Source organism: Drosophila persimilis, unplaced genomic scaffold, assembly GCF_003286085.1.
Source record: "Drosophila persimilis strain 14011-0111.01,24,50 unplaced genomic scaffold, DperRS2 tig00000841-arrow-arrow-pilon, whole genome shotgun sequence".
NCBI classification, from domain to species: domain Eukaryota; kingdom Metazoa; phylum Arthropoda; class Insecta; order Diptera; family Drosophilidae; genus Drosophila; species Drosophila persimilis.
Window position 1 is genome coordinate 345629 of NW_020825361.1, and position 14792 is coordinate 360420.

General features: G+C 46.8%; 5 protein-coding genes across 5 annotated transcripts; 2 read left to right on the forward strand and 3 right to left on the reverse strand.

The window, feature by feature from the left end:
* Positions 1-410: 410 nt before the first annotated feature.
* On the forward strand, positions 411-994 carry LOC6597530 (60S ribosomal protein L36). Its single transcript, XM_002022624.2, has 2 exons — positions 411-538; positions 631-994. The coding sequence occupies exons 1-2, from the start codon at positions 416-418 to the stop codon at positions 853-855; spliced, it is 348 nt and encodes a 115-aa protein (XP_002022660.1). The 5' UTR covers positions 411-415; the 3' UTR covers positions 856-994.
* A 49-nt stretch (positions 995-1043) lies between these two features.
* LOC6597531 (histone H4 transcription factor) lies at positions 1044-3521 on the reverse strand. The gene is made up of 3 exons (XM_026993506.1): positions 2763-3521; positions 2366-2682; positions 1044-2295 (listed from the first exon to the last, which is right to left on the reverse strand). The coding sequence occupies exons 1-3, from the start codon at positions 3406-3408 to the stop codon at positions 1897-1899; spliced, it is 1362 nt and encodes a 453-aa protein (XP_026849307.1). The 5' UTR covers positions 3409-3521; the 3' UTR covers positions 1044-1896.
* A 1924-nt stretch (positions 3522-5445) lies between these two features.
* LOC6597532 lies at positions 5446-7394 on the reverse strand. Its single transcript, XM_002022626.2, has 3 exons — positions 7314-7394; positions 6732-7256; positions 5446-6654 (listed from the first exon to the last, which is right to left on the reverse strand). The coding sequence occupies exons 1-3, from the start codon at positions 7345-7347 to the stop codon at positions 5924-5926; spliced, it is 1290 nt and encodes a 429-aa protein (XP_002022662.1). The 5' UTR covers positions 7348-7394; the 3' UTR covers positions 5446-5923.
* Positions 7395-7788: 394 nt separating this feature from the next.
* LOC6597533 lies at positions 7789-8885 on the forward strand. The gene is made up of 2 exons (XM_002022627.2): positions 7789-8299; positions 8392-8885. The coding sequence occupies exons 1-2, from the start codon at positions 8099-8101 to the stop codon at positions 8716-8718; spliced, it is 528 nt and encodes a 175-aa protein (XP_002022663.1). The 5' UTR covers positions 7789-8098; the 3' UTR covers positions 8719-8885.
* A 48-nt stretch (positions 8886-8933) lies between these two features.
* On the reverse strand, positions 8934-12606 carry LOC6597534 (frizzled-4). Its single transcript, XM_002022628.2, has 3 exons — positions 10811-12606; positions 10492-10745; positions 8934-10417 (listed from the first exon to the last, which is right to left on the reverse strand). The coding sequence occupies exons 1-3, from the start codon at positions 11854-11856 to the stop codon at positions 9495-9497; spliced, it is 2223 nt and encodes a 740-aa protein (XP_002022664.1). The 5' UTR covers positions 11857-12606; the 3' UTR covers positions 8934-9494.
* Between the last annotated feature and the right edge of the window lie 2186 nt (positions 12607-14792).

Below are 14792 nucleotides of genomic sequence, written 5' to 3' on the forward strand. Positions count from 1 at the left end.
GACATGTGCATAATAATAGAACATACGAGCTGCACTCGTAAATACTTACGGGATTTTATGTCTTAAATTCAATAACAAATTAAATCTCCCGCCGAACACAGCAACAACTTAGAAAATATCGAATTCATTTCTTTTGACAGTCGTGAAAAAGTACGGCAGCACTAGCGTCAGTAGCAATATTGCATCCGGTTAACTTTTTCCCTCTTTCCACCTTTTGACAGCAACTGAGGTAGGTCGATAAGTGTATTATTCTACAAAAATAGTAGGCATCCGCGAATTGTTTGTGCAAATTGTAATTACAGTGCCAAGTTAATATGTAAACACAGTTTATCAACTGACTATTTTGCTCGAATCAATTAAAACAAAGCTGGAAAAGAATGTTTTTTTAATTTGTGTTTTGTTTGTTTCAGTGAAGATGGCTGTCCGCTACGAGCTGTGCATTGGCTTGAACAAAGGCCACAAGACCACCAAAGTCAAGAATGTCAAGTACACCGGAGACAAGAAGGTGAAGGGTCTGCGTGGATCTCGCTTGAAGAACGTACGTATTCCCCGGCACTGCCACTCATTGTTTATGCCCGCCATTTGTTTACATTGACTAATATTCCGTTTCCCCCCGTCCATCGGTTACAGATCCAAACCCGTCACACCAAGTTCATGCGCGACCTGGTCCGCGAAGTGGTGGGCCATGCCCCCTACGAGAAGCGCACCATGGAGTTGCTGAAGGTGTCCAAGGACAAGCGCGCTCTGAAGTTCTTGAAGCGCCGTCTGGGCACACACATCCGTGCCAAGAGGAAGCGTGAGGAGCTGTCCAACATCCTCACCCAGCTTAGGAAGGCTCAGACCCATGCCAAGTAAACTCCAAAGGAACGCGTCCCGCGATGTGTTTTTTTTTGTTTTCGTGACATGAGCAAACCTATAATATTCTATTTGAAGATGGAATCGTCTAAGAGGTTCCCAATATTAAAAAAACCCATACAAAAACCGTAAAACAAAACGATGTGTTTAATTTTTTTCAAGTGATTTCACATAACCTCAAAGGTACTTTCACCCAAAAAAAAAAGTAGAAAAAGCTGCCAGAAAAAAAACAAATTTAATGTTGGGACTAAAGTCTGCCTGTTGTGCGATGAGAGAACCTCATCCGAAAGAGACCTGCCTGCTGTTGGTGGTACTAGGCTCTCTAGGTATTCCGCTCATTCCCCCTAGTCGGAAGCAACCGCTGTCTTTCCAGCAAGTCTCAAAAGTTGTGCATCAGACAAAATAAAGCCATTTATGCGTTCTTTGAACAGGAAAACACTAATCGATTTCCCCGACACTTTCTGCTTAAACAAAAGAAGAAAACAAACACACCCCGCAGTATTTGATTGTATTTGGCCTTGTTTTATCCTTGGCTTGATATAATTTTATTGGTTTTTTATGCATAGCTTAATCCGTAAAGACGTAAAGCAACGCCACTGAAGACACTCGGAAATGGTTCAGAATAAAAGTTAAATGTACGTTGAGTCGATTGAAATGTGAGTTAAGCTGGGAATCTTAATCAGAATAAGCACAGGCATGCAGACGCACAGACTGCTTCAGCAATGGAAATATCATAATGGGAGACCATCAAGGACATGCATCCTTTGCTGGAATATCTGTGGCCTGGATCTACATGGATTTGAGTTTGTGGTTTTGTGCCAGGGCACGAGATCAGAAAGACGGTTAATACAAATCAGAGATTGGATTTCTCTGAACACTTGGAGGGGACACTTGACATTGAACTTAGGACTAAAAACGTGCAGGGAGTGGCATGAGTAGAAATAGCATCCTTAGTAATCTATGGGTATGACAATGGAGATGAGAACAGCCCTTGCATAGCATGATGAGTTTTTCAAATTGTTTTGTGGTGTGTTTGGGGCCTCAAAGCTCGTCAGTGAGGGTCGGGAGCGATATGATCACCTCGCCCACTAGTTGGGCTTCGTCCGGATCGTTGGAAACAATGATGCGACCGAACTCGGTGTTCGTTGGGTCCACAATCTCGTAGCAGCTGCCCGTCGACGGCTTCACCTCATGGATGCCGAAATGCGACTGCGGTGAGAGGATCTGTTCGGTAACCTCCATACTCTCGAGGCGCGTCGTCTCCAGCCGATAGAAGCCGTTCTCGTCCACGCGATATGTGAAGCGCTTGTGGCCTGATGGCAGAAGGAAGCCGTGCTTCTGCATTAAGTGCGTTGACAGCGATTTGCCGCTCTTGAAGAACCGTTCGCAGCAATGGCAGGCATACAGAATGGGATTGTTGCCATGCACCTCCAGGAAGTGCTGCAAATGGAAGAGCGAAACAGATCGTGAGAATGAGGGGAAGCCACGAAAAACGCGTGCATTTGCTTACCCTCCGCATCTGTGCGTATGTCCGCACCGAGTACTGGCAGTCTGGGTGCTCGCACTGGTGCACCGTCTTGTTGTGTACGATCTCCACATGCTTGACCAGATCCGACTCCCGCACGCATCGCTTCTCGCACTCGTTACACTTCAGGGGCTTGTCCTTCAGGTGACGGTACCGGATGTGAGTGGTCAGGCCGCTGGCCGAGCTGCACGTCATGTCGCACATGGTGCACTTGAAGCCATTGATGTGCCGCAGCACATGGCTCCGGAGCAGCTTCTGTGTTGCGAAGAACTTGAAGCACTGGGCGCACTGAAAACTGTTCGCTGGAAGGAAAGCATTGGATTAGCAATGACATGACAGCGGTACAGCCATACAGAAAAGTGGAATCGAGGGTGGGACTCACTGTTGTTATCCGGCTGGCGACGCAAGTGATCGAAAAGCGTAGTCTTGGTGCGAAAAACCTCGCCGCAGTGAAAACAGGCCACGAGCTTTTTGTTCGAATGGGTGCTGATGTGCTCGATGAGGCGATACTTGTTGTCCATCTGCTTATGGCAGAGATTCCAGTTGCACTGCGTCTTGGGCCGCTCATCGTCGGGCGTCTTTTGGATGTCGTACTCGAAGAGGGCATGCTTGACGATGTGGTCCTGGAACTCGACAATCGAGATGAACTCGCGCTTGCAGTCCATCCAGCCGCAGTGGAAGTTCTGCTTGAGATCTGGCAGCTTGTCCTCCATGCGGGCGGGGCCACAGCAGGTGGGTATCTCTGGATGCTGGTCGCACTCGAGCTTGCCCTGGAGCAGCAGTTGGCTGTAGTAGCCGTGATAGTACGCGTGACGCTCGAACTCCACGGGACATTTCGTCCGGAAGACGCAATCGTTCCATTTGCAGGCATGATCATCGTTCTGCTCGGCGGCATAAGTCTGTAGGTGCTCGGCTATGTGGGTGTTCAGGTTCCATTCGCCATTGCAGATCTCCTGGCAGTCCCTCCAGCCGCAGCACAGTGGCAGTTCGACGAACTTCTTTCTTTTGCTCGCCGGCTGGTGGCTCATCGTGAAGCAGGGAATCTTTGTGAACTCGTCCGCGGCAGGCTCTGGGTGTGGTTTCGATGGCCACGGCTTCGGGGTTGCTTAATGTGATAGCAATCAAATTATTTCGAGCCAATCTTATCAATTTTCACGCCAGTGTGACCGCGGACTATACCGTCCGACCCTCAGAAATATACCAAAATATACCATCTCATTTTAAAAATGTACCATAAATATACTGACGAATTGAAGTTCTATTATACATATTCCTCGATTTTGATATTCCGTCGAATATTATTAGCTAGATAGAACATTTAGCCATGCCCACATAATTTTATCCAATTAATTAACCTATTTTCTAATTGATGTGCTTATTTTAAATACTGGCTTTTATTGCATTTTGCGTAAAAAAGGTTATATCGAAAATGGTAAGTAAAAGCGAAAGAGGATGGTCGTTCATATTGTTCAATTTTGATATTCCGTTTTAATATTACTGGCTAGATAGAATATTTAGCCATGCCCATATAGTTTTAAACGATTATTGAATCAATTTTCTAAATACTTGCTTTTATTATATTTTGACAAAACAAGGTTTAAACAAAATAGTTCAACAAAAAACTGCTAGTTAGCCGTAGTATATGCCTTTGTATACCCTATTTCGTTAATGTAATATGAAGATAAAACGTAGTTAATAAAGACCTTTTCTTAAATTGATATGCTTTAGACATATTCATGCATATGATCAGTGCCTTGTAAATACATACATATATTCCGATCCCGATAGATATTCTTGGTCTCTCTAAGAAGACAATAACCTTTAAAATATCAGAGACTGACTAGTTTCTGCATTAATTAGAGCCTGGAATGACAAACATTTCCGCAATTCTATAATATCCTTTTCCCTAGGGTATGAAAATAAGTGTTGCCCTCAATATTGTGTATGGAACGGGGCTCATTGTTGTCAGCCGGTTCAAAGAGAACCGATTCAAGCTCGGTTATCGACTGGATACGAGTGGCGCGCCAAATGGAAATTTTTTGAAAGTGAATGAACGAAAGGATTTAAATAAAATTGATTGGAATAAATGATACACGTAAGTACGATTTTTGAGCGAATTATTATTATAACTATTATTTTTGATTTTTATTGTATAATTATTATTCGTGATTTTTATTGAATAATTATTATTTTTTGATCAAAACGTTTATTATAGAATTATTATTTTTGATTCTATTAAATGTAAAATATTAAATGTTGACGATCTTTGAGGGGCGAGGGAGTAGGGAAAGTGTATATTATGCGTCGTATGTCTTCTATTAAGGCTATTTAGGTTTTTTGGGGTGAAGGATTAGTGGAAGAGAGTGGTCTGTTTGATTGGATTGGGGGATTTGTTTCAGGAGTTGGGAGGTGTCGGCTATATGGCTGGACAATAAGTTTATGGGCCTGCAGGTTAAAGGCATGGGCTGACACATTGCACACTCCAAATAATGATGCTGTTTTGTGTCTACAGAATATATATTATTTGCTAATATATTTCATTGTGTTTTCATAAAAAAACTATTAAAAGTTTTCCATATTATCCTAAAATATTCTCTTTTATGACATCCCATCTATCAATATACATATCTCCTAGGTGGAGCAATTCCTTTCCCTTACTATTGTATTGAAGTCTTTCATATCCAAGCCTATTCTATATAAACCTGCGCAGTAAATCCTGGAATACTAATTCTGGGTGTGTGTAATAACGAGGCAAAATAAGAGCATGTGGTCGGTCGTCTGCTGATCCCAAAGTGTTGACATCCACAGAGGTTGCTATGGGAAGAATATCCCCAGGTTATGAGTATATGTATGACTCTGTATGAGATGAAAGTAGATGAAAATTATGTTGCACTCTATTGTTTCATATATACTTTGAAATTATATTTTATATTTTCAAATTCGACTCAACTCGTTTTTTATGCAATAAATATAGGTACATCTGTCTATATTCTTCTTCCGAAGGCCGATACCAGCTAGAAAAAAGGGTGCCCGCTGTATTAGATCATTAAATATTAAGCCATTCGTTCCTCAAATTAGGACAAATTGATTTATTGAGGTTATCAAGGATCGCAGTCCAATCTGCTTAGCACACCGAATCTGAAGAAGCAATCAAATATAACTTCGATACACTTTCTCTGTTCTATGAGATGTTCTATCGAGTATCAAATGTTTGGGAAGGTTTTCCACTACATTTTTTGTTGGGATTGGATTTAATCTGGAATATTCCCTTCGCGTAGCAAGGGGCATTAGGAGGAGAAGAGAAGCGAAGGAGGAGAGAATTCCATGACATATTCCACATTAATCGTTGTAGCCTAAAATAATCACCTAATACTTAATTTACATAAATATGTATACACTTTGCCGTTTGCCACTCCCTCGAAGCTCAGTCCATGATGATACAGATCTCCCCGCTTCCATTCTTGACGCTCTGTTGGCCATGTGGAAGATTGGTTGGCTGGAAGTGTACTGTGTGTATTGTGTGTGTGTGCTTTTGTGTTGCATTCAGAGTCCTGGCATCACGTATGCAATGTTGTCCAGCGTGTTGGCCAGATTGTTACGCAGCTGAGGCTTGTTCTCCAGGCCCGGTATCTGCGTGGTCATGCAGAGAAGCGGTCCCATGGAGCAGAGCAGGCTGTCCAGCAGCACGGAGAGGCTGCCCGAGAGAGCCACGTGGCCGTTGTGCTTCTTGAGACGCTCCCCGATCACCGTGAGGCTCTCGCCGAGCAGCTTTAAGTGGGCCGCCGCGTCGATGGCTCCGATATTAGATTTCTCCGACGGCAGCTGATACTCGCGCTGGCTCCCCGTGCCCGTTCCCGGCGACAGCTCTGTGTCCGACGGCGAGTGCAGCAATGCCGTGGGCTTTTTCCCTGCGGAAGATCTTATGGTAGCCGATGGCAGACGGCCTCTGCAGCTGCGGGTGGTGTTGCGCCTCGGTCCACTAGTCGCTGTCGATGTCGGAGTTGATGGCGCTGTAGTCGCTGACTCCAGTCGATCGGCGGCCAGTTTCCTGGTGCGGCTTGTCGTTGCACGGTTTACGAAGTTCCCCTCGGGAACTGGTGCCTCTGGGGCGACAGTGCTCCCATTGTTGGCTGTGGGCAGGGGCGGAAGACCGTTCTTCTCGCGTGCCCGGGCCTTTGTGGACTGGACCTTTGCCTTCCGTCGCCAGGCAATTTTCTCCCTATTTGAAACATTCGCCCACAGCTCGCTGAGGCGTCTGGCGGCATTGGAAAAGTCTAAGGGACACATACAAAAGTTTGATTCGGAGGATTTATTTACTTCAATGCCCCCCAATAAGGGTTTGAGCACTTACCCAGATCCTGGAAGTCCCGCTTGCGAATCTCTCGCGCCCACAGGCTGTAGGCTGTGTAACGCGTCTTTCCCTTGTCCTTGCGATACGGCTTCCCGGTGACCACTTTGCCAGCCTTGAGTATCTTGCGGTTGTTGGTCTTTTCGCGCATGTAGAGACTCTGACGCATGGTGGAATCGTTATTGCTGGCCTCAGCTTCGACGCTGTCGACCAGATCCTGCACCAGGTTGTCCAGCTCGTCGTCGGAGTTCATCAGCACGATGCCCATTGTCGGGGCGGGTATGTGTAATTCTGTCTCGGATAGATTGTGATCATCAAAGAGCATTTCGCTATCGAGTGCCCGCTCCAGTTCTGCCTCGCGTTCCCTCAGGGCGTTAGGTGGGCGCCCTCGACCTGGATACCGGGTTGGCGGTCTTCCTTGGCCGCGTCTTGCCTTCTTCTCAACCTCCTCCGGTGATTCGAAGTCTAACAGTTTCGACGACTTTTTGCGTACGCGTCCACTCCTTGAAATGCCTGTGACCTGAAAATCTAATGAGGCAGACCTTCAATGACGGCACTGGATGGGATTCGGTTTGAATACGTTACCCTTGGCTACTTGATAAAATGTAGGCGACTCCATAATTGGACGCAACTTTGCTGCCCCACAACGGAAGCAATTGTTTTTTTTTTTTGTAGACTAAAATGGGGGGTGAAGAAGAAGACAGAAATCAGCTGCTTGGTGTGACCAGGGCGCAACATTACCTCGACGCAGTATGAAAAACAAAATGGATGGGTCCGCTGCTATCAGAAAATCAAATTAACTAATTGCGAAATATAGAAAGTTTGGATACTGGTTGCATGCTTATTTTTTGGCCCACGAGTTGTATACGAAATTGTTGTTATTCATTGTATTTGTGGGAGATTTCTAGCTAATACTATGTTTATTGTACGCGCTGGTCAAGCGGTATTTTAACGCTTCACAGCCCCTGGTCATACTGCCTTACTGTTGATTTGTTTGTGTGTAAGGGGTGGGGGGAGGCCAGCTACCAGCAGGGAAGAAGAAGAAGCAGAAGCAGCAGCAGTAGAGAGCGGCATTTATTTTATTGATTTGCAAACCACTGAGAATGTTCCATGGCACGCGATGCAAGGCGATTGTGAGTCGCCGGCCCCGAACCCAAGGACATCATTTCCCCCCTCGCTGTATTTGGTGAAGCGACTTTAACGTGTTTTCATGACCAAAAACAGCGGCTGTCGCCCCGTGTTCAAATCCAAACGGACATCACACACAAAAACTCACTCCGTGCGCGACATTCAAAGCACTAAGTATTCATCACTATCATCATCAACTGTTTTAAGTGACTTTGGGACTAGAATAAGGATTAACTATTAGCATGTCGGTGGCTTCAGCAAATGGCTTCAGCGCCGGAAGCGGCGGCGGCATCAGCGAGACCGATAATGTCTCCGCCCTTGAACTGCAATCGAATCGACGCATGCTGCACTTCAGTGACGGAGTCATGGAGGAGCTCTCATCCAGCGATAGCGAGACAGAGGCGGACGTCCCCGATAAGTGCTACAATGTCCAGTTGGACGAGGTGCGTCATTCTATTGCTCTAATCCTCTATATGTTGCCACCCTCCCTCCGACTAACGTGACTCATTTCTCATGTGTTTTGTTGCCTTTGCAGCGCGAAATGGCGTTGGGGCCGCGCCTACGCTACAAGGCCAGCCGCGTGGGAAATAAATTCTTAGCCGGCATCGACTATGTGGGCGGTGGCCTGGCCTCCTTGCTAGGCATCACCAGCGCCAAGTATGCCACCGAAATGGAGAACTACCAAAGGGCCAAAATACAACTCGACGAGGACCTTGACAACAATTGGCAGCCCCAGCGCTCGCAGAACAACAATCACAACAACATGAATCGCAACGAGACCATCGTGCTGTGTGCCCCAGCACGCAGCGAGGGGGCGCCGCCGCCAGATGTCCCCCAACCCCAGCAGCAGGGCCGGCAATAGTAGGTGTTCGCTCGCTCGCTCGCTTCTCAGGTGGAAAAGGGTTCAGAGAAATAGAGAGAGAGAGAGATTTTGATACTCCTTTTTACAAAATGGTAAAACCAAAACGCGATGATATTCAACTTTTCGACACACTTTATTCGCTAGCAAATAAGTTACATATAATAAAAGAATTATAATTACTACGAAAAAAAAACCATCGTTAGTATACGAATATATCGAATATATATGTATATTTGTATTGTATTCCCCTTAAAGCTAATGGCACACTGAATACAGTTTAGGAATTAATGCTAGCATTACACATTAATACGATTGCGTTTCCATTAAGTACACTTTCGGTTCGTTCGGTGTTCGGTTCGATTTGTAGCGTGGCTCGAGCGAGAGAGGGAGAGGGAGGGAGGGAGGAGTAGGACACAGCAAAGTCTCGGGGCCTCTGCTTTTGAGGACATGAACATGCGTATCACAGTATTTGGTTGCTGCGTTGTTTCTCCACGATAAAAAACAAAACAAAAGAACGGCAAGAATGGTTAAGAATTAAGTACAACGCCAAGGGAGGGAATAGGAACAGGAATAAAGGATCGTAATTAACGGACATATACACAGTACATACAACAAATAGGGATTGCGATAAGGCGAAACGCATTGATTTTGACTAGCACTCAACGAATGATCCACGAGGCAGAATCAGTGGGATCCATTAAATGGGTGGGGCATTGATATAATCATTGATATATCCAAATCATAATTTAGTTGAAACCCTTTCTAGATGAGGAATCTCAGAGCAGCGTCTCATCCCCATAGCGATGCATTTGGGGATAGTAGTTGCTGTGTTGTCTGTACTTCTGGCTACCCGCTGGATAATACAGACGATGGGAGGAGGAAGAGTGCTGCTGCTGCTGCTGCTGGTGATGATGATGATGATGATGGTGTGGCTGCAGTTGCTGGGGACTGTGACGATGATGGTGCTGCTGCGGCTGATGGTGGTGGTGATGATGGTGCGAACTGCTGCTGCGGCTTAGGGAGTAGTTTGATATTTGATTGAGCGAAATGGAGCCAGCTCCTGCTGGGGGAGACTTGTGCTTGTAGGGACTGGGCAGCGGGGCACTGGCCATCGACTGGTGCGAGGGTCGCACCGAATGATAGGAGACGACGGTGCTGCTGCAGGCGGCATGCGATCCCCGGGAGCTGCTCTGCCCATCCAAATGGTGCATCTGAAGCTGCTGCTGGTGTTGGGCTGCAGCCGCCGCAGCGGCCGACTGCTTCTGCGGACGCATTGACATCTGGCGCTTGTACATGGTGGATATGCTGGGACCGAGGACCCAGGCAAAGCAGCAAATACCCAGCATCAGCTCCATGAAGGCGCGCACCAGGAAGGGCCACAGCGGTGTGCTCGTCTCCCCCGAACTCAGCCAAATGTCGATGTTGGCAAACTCATAGATGACCGCCAGCAGCAGCAGGGCACTGGCCAGCCCGTAGATGAACAGGAAGATCCCGATACCCGAACTGCTGTGGGCACTCAACTGCTGCAGCTGCTGCTGGAGACTCAGGGCGTTGGTGTTGCGCAGGATCTCCTTGTTGCGGCAGTGCACCAGGTAGCCGGATATCAGATTCATTGAGCCAAAGATCCAGTAGATAAAGACGGGCGTCGCCACCAGCACCTGCAGGGCCCTGTCCGACTGGTTGCCCACAAAGCAGGCGCCTGCAAAGGAATGGAATCCAGGCATTACTCATTAGATTCAATCTTCGTTTGTCTCGCCTGCATCTCAATCTTACCCAGCAATTCGTCGGCATCTACATAACGGAACACTATGACGGCGGCCGTTTGGAAGGCCGGCAGACCCCAGGCCACGAAGCAAACAAAATTATTCTGGGCAAGATTCTGATGGGCACTCGCCTTGGCAGCCATTCTTTGAGCCGCCTGGCTGACGGGACTGCCGCCGTAGGTGGACGGTATGGCCACGTGCCCCTTGGAATCGGGACTGTGGCGACGTATATCTCGATGCCAGCCCAGACAGAGGATGGCCCACCTGCAAGCGGAGATCACAGGGGATTGAATCGGGGATTAGTCGGAAATTACGGGAGAAATCCTTACCAGGCACAGGCAGCCATCCCGAAGTAGTAGCGCAGCAGGAAGACACTCGCACAGGCCGCATTGGACAGGCCATCGACGCTGAGGAGGGACTCGTTGGGCGCCTGGGGATCAGTGCCGCAGGCGGTGCCCGTGCGACCAACGATAAAACGTACGGTCCAGCCGATGGTGACCATGTTGTGGCACCAGATCGAAGGTGTCAGCAGGCGCGACCACTTGGCGCTGGCCAGCTTGCTGTCGTCGCCGACCAGAAGGCACAGGGTGGCCACAAATGCCAGGCCGAGAGCTGCATAGGCCCAGGTGGAGACCCAGATCTCGGAGATATGCTTCTCGCTGGGTGTGAACAGGATATCCGCCTCGCAGAGCGGCGCACAGCGACCGGAACGCGGCAGCTTCACATACAGATGGGATTTGCCCAATCCCGAACAGTCCAGTGGCAGTTTGCCGCCTCCCATTCCCACTCCGCCAGCGCCGATGCTACCACCGCCAACCACCGGTCCGTAGAGCTCATGCTCCTGCATGGGCAAATGCATCTCGCCCGGCCCCTCCATGCACATGGTCTCGTGGTTGTTCTCCCTGGGAAAACGATCACAGTCGAGGGCCTTCGGCCAGGGGAAGCCGAATCCCTGCAGCACGGGATGGCAGCGAATCCTCACCGACTCGCACAGACTCTGGCATGGGCCGATCGCGTGCACCGGCGCCTTGGGCGTGCACATAGGCACGTAGGCGGCGCACAGGAATAGCTTCAGCTGGGAGCTGCAGTCGTACTCGATCAGCGGTGCGAACGTTTGCAGCGTGTACTCCACATCCGTCTGCAGCTCGTGACCCACAAGATTGGGCATGGAGGTTTCGTTGTAGCCGATCCCACGGCACATCTCAATCCGTATGGTTTCACACTGCCGGAATGTGGGGGGTGGCATCTCTGGCGGGGAGCTGGAACTGGCACTGTCACTGGAGGTGGAGCTGTTGCTGGCGAAGAGTACGGCCCTGGCATTTGGAATCGGGAATAGCAGGAGGAGCATCATCAAAAGTTGGAGGAGCAGTGGCATCGTGTTTCTGTCTGTCCCTCTGCAAATCGATGTTATCTCTGGTTTCCCTTTATGCAGATCCTAATTCTGCTGCTGCTGCTTCTGTTGCTTATGCTGATGCAGAGAACCTGTTCCTCTCTCACGGTTCTCGGTTTCTTGTTTCTCAGCTCCTGACCATTGCAGCCGTCTCTCTCTCTCCCTCTCTTCCTTCTCTTTTCGGCTGCCACGAAACGTTGTTTTTGTTATTCTTGTTCTTGTTCTTGTTTGTTGTTGCTCGTTGTTGTTGCGGCGGCGGCTCCCCTTGTCAAGTCGTTAACTACCTTTCGCGTCGTTCTTGTTATCGTTGCCCCAGCCGCTGCCGCGCTCTGGTTCTGCTGATGTCTGCCACCTCTGGGGCCGTTGTCGCTGTCGTTGCCGTTGCCCCCACCCCCCGCTGCCGTTATCCAAAACTAGTTTCTGCCTTCTCCTCCTCCTGCCAGCCACACGGTACAACACCACACAATTCCGTATGCAGATTATCTTTTTAGAGCAGAAAATGTCATCCGTTGCATATGGCTTCCTCCTTATATGATTTTGTGCACTCCACTATCAACTTTATTCTGGTGTTTCCTTATAAATTCCGCAGGTATTAATTGATAGCAGATCAATTGTATTTTCATGAATTGGAATTTTTGCGTTTTTCTTTTTCGTTGTTTGTTTATATATATGCTCATATATTTGGCATACAAAACACTCCGTGGGCTACGGTGTGGGCAGACTTTAATTTATTTTAATTTATTTAAAAAGCAAAACAAAAAACAAAAAAAACTATAGTCAATAATAAACTCTACACGGTTACTACGCGGTTGCTACACGTTTGCTACATAATGGAAGGAAAAAGAGGGTATGGTGAAGAGGTGAAAGGGCCGGGAAAATGCAACCGCATGCAAGGTGAAATACATCCCTTGGAGACAAGGTATATTGTCCTCACACGCGAGGTGAGGTATGTACGAACCTTGCAATTCTCCTTGCCTTGTTTTGGTCTGTTGTCATACCCCTTTCTAAAGGCCATTTAAAATAACGACTCATTTTTTCGTCGCATCATGAGCGTCTGATCCTCAGAAATATACCGTCTCATTTTTAACGTATACGGATGATGAAGCCAAACTTATCCTTAAGCCCCCTTGTCAGCCGTCTATTTAAACAGTTCAACGCGCCAAAGAGAAATTGATACGTATTGTATACGTATTGATCAGAACCATACTGTATGATTAGTGCTGCAATTCAATTTCGACGTCAAAATATACCAAAAAGTATATAAAATACCGTGAATGATCACCCTGTTCTCCACATCGGCTATGCGAAATCAGCTGCAGCCCGTACTGCTAAAAGTGGCTAATAAGCTAAAAATGTAACAAATATATATCAAATATGTTCCTTTGGTGTTTTTATTTATATATTAAACACTTTCCATGTCCAGTTACTTGCCTAACAAACCTCGTGCGTAAGATGGCATTCAATATATTAATTAATTTCACTGAATACTCATTCAACTCGAGGGCTCATACTCGAAGGCACTAGAACACGAGAGGGAGAGAATTCAAATCGCGAATTATGCAATGGGCTCTAATAGTTTGTTTATCACGCACCTTTAACATTTATTAATGTAATGTAGTATTCCAAAGTGTACATCAGAGAACTGTAACTCTAACTGACTTGTAAACTCTTAGATAAATAAGAAGCAAGCCAATGTAAATATGAAGAGAATTTGAATATAGTTGAAGTAAAAATGATTTTTAATAGCAAATAAATTAAATTAAAATAAAATCATTTAAAAAAACTCAGCGTGGAGTAATCTCAGCCCCAGAGGTCACGATAGCTAGAATTTGCAGGATGTACTAAAAAATGCTAGATAGTGGTTAAAAGAAGCCAAAATGGCAGCACTGATCAGGTGCAGCAGCGGTGATTTCGATAGTTAAGATTTTGTTCGATACCAGACCCCACCTGGCGACTTTTGAGGGAACCTGGTGAAGCTTTTTCAATTCTTTTCAAGGGTAAAAGCTTTTATTGTTGGCGCGTGTTTTGCATGTGAGAGCTTTTTTTGAAATTTATTTCAGGTAATATTTGATTTCTATATATGTAGATCCCTTACATAATGCCCCTGAACAAAAAACAGAGTAGCGACCAGTGGAGTTATTTATAGTTCTGGTAACAGCAGCGCGCATTGTAGGTGAAGGCATTAACAAGCATCACAAACGCATTCCCAGAGCCTTTTGTTGTTCCTTTTTTTGAAATGCAGTCAACTCTCTCTCTCCCTCTCTCTTTTGCACTAAGTGGGAGTTTAGGCCACGCCCATTATGATGTCCTGAGTTTATCCTCTCACGGATGTCGTTTCACCCCTATACACACATATTCATACGCGCGTTTATATGCATGTGTGATACGTGGCACACACACAAGAACGTACACATGTGGATAACGGTTACTCACGTATGTGTGTGCACCAGAAAAGGATATACCAGCGAAAGAGAGAGAAGGATAGCTAGAAAGAGGGAGCGAAAGAGAGCAGCATGTGTGCGACGTGTGGCCGTTTATGTATTTTGCAGGACCCGCAGGACTCCATGCGTGAGACTGTGTGTGTGTGTTATACATATACGCACGCACACGCGCAGACGAACGCTACAATGAATGTGTGAGTGTGTGGCAGCATTTACACGTATATATCTACATATGTACGTATCCCTTTTTCACCCGTTCGTAGGACACGACTCCCAACTAATTACGAAAGGCAAATAAAAGTTTTGGTGCTTTTACATCACTTGCCACATCACTGGCAAAAAAGTGAGGGGGGGGGGGGGGTTACATACATACACACATACATATGTAGATGCACACATGCATATGTGGGAGATGTAAAAGTACATACAGGTATGTATGCATGCATGTAAATATAATACAATACATATGTACAAACGAGT

Coding starts and splice junctions, on each gene's coding strand:
- LOC6597534 (XM_002022628.2), bottom strand. CDS start 11,856: ATGCCACTGCTCCTCCAACTTTTGATGATGCTCCTCCTGCTATTCCCG. Junction 10,746..10,810: donor GGGATGGCTGCCTGTGCCTG/GTAAGGATTTCT, acceptor CTCCGCTTGCAG/GTGGGCCATCCTCTGTCTGG. Junction 10,418..10,491: donor AGATGCCGACGAATTGCTGG/GTAAGATTGAGA, acceptor ATTCCTTTGCAG/GCGCCTGCTTTGTGGGCAAC.
- LOC6597530 (XM_002022624.2), top strand. CDS start 416: ATGGCTGTCCGCTACGAGCTGTGCATTGGCTTGAACAAAGGCCACAAG. Junction 539..630: donor GTGGATCTCGCTTGAAGAAC/GTACGTATTCCC, acceptor CATCGGTTACAG/ATCCAAACCCGTCACACCAA.
- LOC6597532 (XM_002022626.2), bottom strand. CDS start 7,347: ATGGAGTCGCCTACATTTTATCAAGTAGCCAAGG. Junction 7,257..7,313: donor ATTTTATCAAGTAGCCAAGG/GTAACGTATTCA, acceptor CTGCCTCATTAG/ATTTTCAGGTCACAGGCATT. Junction 6,655..6,731: donor GCGGGACTTCCAGGATCTGG/GTAAGTGCTCAA, acceptor TGTGTCCCTTAG/ACTTTTCCAATGCCGCCAGA.
- LOC6597531 (XM_026993506.1), bottom strand. CDS start 3,408: ATGAGCCACCAGCCGGCGAGCAAAAGAAAGAAGTTCGTCGAACTGCCA. Junction 2,683..2,762: donor TCGCCAGCCGGATAACAACA/GTGAGTCCCACC, acceptor CTTTCCTTCCAG/CGAACAGTTTTCAGTGCGCC. Junction 2,296..2,365: donor CATACGCACAGATGCGGAGG/GTAAGCAAATGC, acceptor TTCCATTTGCAG/CACTTCCTGGAGGTGCATGG.
- LOC6597533 (XM_002022627.2), top strand. CDS start 8,099: ATGTCGGTGGCTTCAGCAAATGGCTTCAGCGCCGGAAGCGGCGGCGGC. Junction 8,300..8,391: donor ACAATGTCCAGTTGGACGAG/GTGCGTCATTCT, acceptor TTGCCTTTGCAG/CGCGAAATGGCGTTGGGGCC.